The 5,744-nt window shown below is 43.4% G+C and overlaps 1 protein-coding gene across 1 annotated transcript in view; it reads right to left on the minus strand.

The window, feature by feature from the left end:
- Positions 1-593: 593 nt before the first annotated feature.
- LOC107114368 overlaps positions 594-5,744 on the minus strand; it is an 11,338-nt gene continuing 6,187 nt past the window's right edge. Inside the window, exon 2 of the mRNA XM_015415818.1 lies at positions 594-1,911. Coding sequence (XP_015271304.1) covers positions 594-1,874 — 1,281 coding nt within the window. The 5' untranslated portion in view covers positions 1,875-1,911. The remainder of the gene's footprint in view (positions 1,912-5,744) is intronic.

The raw sequence follows: 5,744 nt of genomic DNA on the forward strand, positions 1-5,744 counted from the left end.
ACAATCAGTACAGCATTGCCCTGGGGTATCTGAATGTGGTTTTGAGCAGCACCTTTTCCTTCCTCCACTTCTGATTTGAAGGGAACAATAAGCAGACAACTTGACACGGCTTCATTGATCTCCGTCAGTTCCCCCACCCCTATTTCCCCCTCTGTATTTATCACCTCACCATGAATTACTTGGCTCAGGCAGATAATGACTGCTGAGGCAAGTACTGGCACAGGAAAATCTGCATACCAATGCAGGAGTGAGTGTTGAAAACAAAATAGATGGCAAGCCGGCACTAGCCAATGCAACCAAAATCTGAGGCAATGCAATGAAAACAGATATTTCAAGGCAAGGGGGAACCAGGTCAAGTGCTGAGAAAACGTGGAGCGAATGCCAGATGCAGAATGGATTGGGAAGGGCATGCTATAAGGGAAATGCCACTACTGAAAAAGCCCCGTCCCTGGTCGCCACTTGCCTCACCTCTGAAGGCAGGGACACCAGGACCCCATTACTGTCAGTTGCCTGCCCTAGGACCTTGCCTCACAGAATTGTCCAGCAATGGTCTCAAACATCACACCGGACTTTTTCAGCTATTTGTTTCCTGCTTACAGTCCTATCTGTTGTAGAACTTTGCTGACCTTCCCAACAAGTGTGACGTTGTATCTCCAGAGCGTTGTATCATTTATAAGGGATTCTCTAGGAAGCTTTGCCTGTAGGGGAACCCGACAATGATAAACAAGGGCAACATCAATTGGAACATTAACTTTGTTCCCATAGGCCTGGAGAACAGAGTGGACAGATGTCTGGGCCACTTTCTTTGGATCAACGATCATTTTCCAAGGATTGACTATGTGCTTCCTATCAGGTTCCCGGAGGACGTGCTGCAGAATGTTAACTCCAGGTATTGTTCTCCAAGAGGAAATGTTGAATGGATCATTAAGAGTGAATACAGTTTTAGGGAAAATATGGTTCTCAAAGATGAAAACAGCAGCTTTTGGATGTTGCACCTGAAGGTTCTGCATCATGGTTTTCCAATTTGGATATTTTACTGGCAGAATAATTTCATCCATGTCATTCAGCAGCAGATATCTGCTCCTGTACATGTTGCGATAAATACAGTCATTTAAGGCTGTGATTTGTCCATAGTAGCCAATGTCCTTGGGATCTACTGAGTAACGCCAACGAGAAGAGACCCTGAGGTATGAATCAATGGGCCAGGGGATTATCTCGACAATCCCTTCTGCAATATAGTAATCCAGCACTTTCTGCATCAGTGGGCTGCAGCTGTTCTTGTAGATCACCACTCTGCCCACCCCGAGGATTTTATACATCTCCATGCTCTGCACAAACTGCAGGACATTGTTGTACTCTCCAAACATAGTGGAGATGCAGACTGTGAATTCCACAAGGGAATCTTCAGGATCACGGTTTCTTATTTCAAAAAGTGGTAGCTGGTCAATATCTCCTTTAGGAGACCAATGTATTGACACGAAACGTGGTTCCCAGTCTTTCGGTTCCAGACATTTCAAGTCCGTGGCACCGTAAGGGAAGTCAAATCTATCAGAATGGACATATATTTCAGCCTTGGAGATGTATATTTCTCCACTGGATGAGTTGCAGAACCAGCAGTAAAGTTCCTTGACATCTTTGTGGTGGACTATTGAAATCACTCGTGTCATTTTGTTCTTTCTGTTGTCAAAGTATGGAGCGATTATGAAGGTTCGGTTATCTTTCAAGGGTGTAATGGTGTTAATGGTAGGAATCCCTCGGCAAAGGCTGTTCTTCACCGAAGGAAGATTTGTTTTCTTGTCAAAGAAGAGCATTATCATAATGGTGGCAAGGGAAATGGTGATCACCAGGTATAATCTTTTCCTGTAGTGAATCATTTCATACGCCCAGGGAAGCAACTGTGTAGCAGGAGCTCTGAAATAGATGAAAAAAACACAACACAGAGTCAGAAAGTGAATAATGGACTTATACTTCACTGTGCTTGATGGCTCTGCATGTACTGTGAATGCAGGTTTAGGTCAACAACTGGGAGAACACAGATTTAAACAAAAATCCTTATGAGGGAAGAAGGAATGTTTTATGTTCCAAAGAAAGGGGATGTAGGCAAGCAATACATATTTTATTGGAGTGTGAAATCTGGTCTGATCTGAGAGAAAGATATTTGTCCCCCCTCTTAACAGTTCATGGGAAGTTACCATCTCAAAAAAATTATCCAGATTTTCATTGTAAATGAGGATCGGAAAACTACGGTAGCAATCACTAAATATTTAGCTGTGGTGATTGCCTGTAAGGGCGTTGGATCTCAACCTGTTCAAGACTTTTGAGTCAAAAGAGCAGTAAAATAAGAAAAATACCGATATGGGATACTAAACTGGAAAAGACCATGTCTCCTCCCAGTAGATAAAGTGATATAAGACCAGTATACTTTTAGGCCTACTACGGTCTCCTCTTGGGATTGCCAACATTTTAAAAATACATTTTATTGTTTCAAATTCCATTACAAAACTGATAAAAATAACCTGAAGCAATCACATCCAATCAAAAAAATACATAAAGTACAACTTTATCCTGAAATCTGCTATTCCAGATTATGAACAATGACCATTTCTCTACAGATCTATTTGTCACATTACCAGCCACATTCTTGGACCTTATCTAATAAACTAGATTTGTCATTAAAATGATTTTCCACATTCTTTCATTCATTCTCTAGCAGGTGGTGGCATTGACTATCCCGTATACGCAGCCTAGCTGCTCTAAACAGATTAAGAATCTTATCAAGATTGACCTTTGCTACCAGGCCTTTCAAGCAGTGTGACAGAATTGTGTTGAATCCTCAAGGTAGTAAACAACCCATAATCTCTTTAAGAAGCTGTACAACAATAGACCAAAATTTTCCCATCGAAGCACCTCCTCCATGAAGCATAAGATCGTCTTTATTGGTTTAACACACCTCCAACACTAATCTAGCATGTTATAGTAATTTTTGATAACTCATAACAAGGCTTCAGCAGTATGTGGATAGAGAACTGCCAGAAGTACAAGCTGGGTTTCAAAAAGGTAGAGGAAATAGAGATCAAATTGCCAACATTCGCTGGATTATGGAGAAAGCAAGGGAGTACCAGAAAAACATCTACTTCTGCTTCATTGACTATGCTAAAGCCTTTGATTGTGTGGATTGCAACAAACTATGGCAAATCCTTAAAGAGATGGGAGTACCAGACCACCTCATGAGTCTCTTGAGAAACCTGTACAAGGGTCAAGAAGCAGCAGTTAGAACTGGATATGGAACAACTAATTGGTTTCGCATAGGAAAAGGAGTACAATAAGGATGTTTATTGTCACCTTGCTTATTTAATTTATATGCAGAGTACATCATGTGAAATGCCGGCCTGGATGAATCACAAACTGGAATTAAGATTGCTGTTAAAAACAACCTCAGATATGCAGACAATACCACTCTAATGGCAGAAAGTGAAGAGGACCTAAAGAGCCTCTTGCTAAGGGTCAAAGAGGAGAGCACAAAAGTTGGCTTGAAACTCAACATAAAAAAAAACCCCTAAGATCATGGCGTCCGGCCCTGTCACTCCTTGGGAAATAGAAGGGGAAGTTGTGGAAGCAGTGACAGACTTCACGTTCCTGAGATCCAAGATCACTGCAAACGGTGACTGCAGCCATGAAATTAAAAAACACCTGCTCCTTGGGAGGAAAGCGATGGCAAACCTAAACAGCATGATAAAAAGCAGAGACAGTACCCTGCCAACAAAAGTCCGTATGGTCAAAGCAATGGTATTCCCAGTAGTAATGTATGGCTGAGAGAGTTGAACTATAAGGAAGGTCAACTGCCGAAGAATAGATTCTTTTGAATTATGATGCTGGAGAAGACTCTTGAGAGTCCCTTGGACTGCAAGGAGATCAAATCAGTCAATCCTAAAAGAAATCAACCCTGACTGTTCCCTGGAAGGCCAGATACTGAATCTGAAGCTCAAATACGTTGGGCACCAAATGAGATGGGAGCACTCACTGGAGAAAACCCTGATGCTGGGAAAGATTGAAGGTCAAAGAAGAAGGGGACAGCAAAGGATGAGATGGTTAGACAGTGTTATTGATGCAATGAACATGAAATTAAGTAAACTCCGGAGCACAATGGAAGACAGGAGGGCCTGGCGTGATGTGGTCTATGGGGTAGTGAAGAGTCAGACTTGACTGTGTGACTGAAAAACAACAACATAAACAACAACAATGTAAAGTACCACTGATACTGGGTTGTCATGAAATTTCTTTCAGATTGATAGAGATCAGTCTCAGTAATGCTTTACTCCAAATTGACTCCCATTGACCTTTATTTTTCTTTTCTTTTCTTCCGCCCCCTCTAGATTTGTATCCCGCCCTCCCTGAAGGCTCAGGGCGGCTAACAAGGGCATAAATGCCTAATAAAAACAATAAGAACAGTATAAAATACAATACAATATATAACATAATCCAATTAATAAAATATCGGTGCTCCACTACTTACTCCAATTCATAAAATCAAGATGGTGTTCTGCAGCTGTTATAACAATACAACGGCCATATGTCCCCACAACCCTATCATCCGCCAGGTACGTCCCGCACCCCCGATGGTACCTGCGCCAGCGGTGGTAAGGGTGCGGTGATGGAAAAAGCGTTGGTGGAATAATGGTGGCGGCGGCTCCTACTCGAAAGCCTGGCGGAAGAGCTCCGTTTTACAGGCCCTGCGGAACTGCCCAAGATGGCTTGATCTTGCAAGATGGCTTGATCAATATCTTTTCCTCATTTACTTATAAAATTATCAGGGGAGTTACTCAGGCCCAATAACACTGAACATATACATGCCAACATTTTTACTGGTTCCTGCTTTCATATCTTTAACAGCACAGACATTACTGGGTGATAACATTCACGTTCATGCTACGAAAAGCTTTGCCTGATCATTTCTACAGATCAAGCCATGACTGAAAGCACAGTTAACTTTGTTTTTCTGGTCAGTTGGCAAGTTTGCACAGGGCAAGATGCCAGTATCACAAACACTTTGAAAATCAAACCACCCGGGAAATTCCACTCGATGCCTCATAGGTTATAACTAACTAACTACCAATTAGCATAGACAAACGAACTTTAACTTGATAGTTCAAGTTAAAAATTTGATTGTTTCCCCTTCTGGATGTGGTCTTTTTAGATTACAGCAGCTTCCAGCTTCTTCACTGACACGAGCCTTTCTATCATATTTCACTAAAACCAGCAGGGCTGCTGTGAGCCACCCACAAGGCCCTCAGACAAGGATTCCACCTGCCCCTCCCCCAATGCCCCTGATCCAAACCGAATATTGTAACAAAACAAATAGCTTTTGTTTGCTGGTAACACAAATCCATAGCAATAAAAGAACTGGCCGGCCTGCCCATTTATGGCAAGTAGGCTTACCAAACGCCGGCGGGGGAAATCTATTTCCTGGCAGGATGCGTGCCGCGGGGGACGGCTGTGCGCGCTGCACCCGCCGTCGCCAGGATGTGACGCTCCGCGTTACCCTGGCAACGGGACCCAAACAGCCCCGTTGCCAGAGTAACGCGGAATGGCAAGTAGGCTTACCAAACGCCGGCGGGGGAAATCTATTTCCTGGCAGGATGCGTGCCGCGGGGGACGGCTGTGCGCGCTGCACCCGCCGTCGCCAGGATGTGACGCTCCGCGTTACCCTGGCAACGGGACCCAAACAGCCCCGTTGCCAGAGTAAC

Source organism: Gekko japonicus, unplaced genomic scaffold, assembly GCF_001447785.1.
Source record: "Gekko japonicus isolate JY-2015 unplaced genomic scaffold, Gekko_japonicus_V1.1 scaffold46, whole genome shotgun sequence".
Lineage (NCBI taxonomy): Eukaryota > Metazoa > Chordata > Lepidosauria > Squamata > Gekkonidae > Gekko > Gekko japonicus.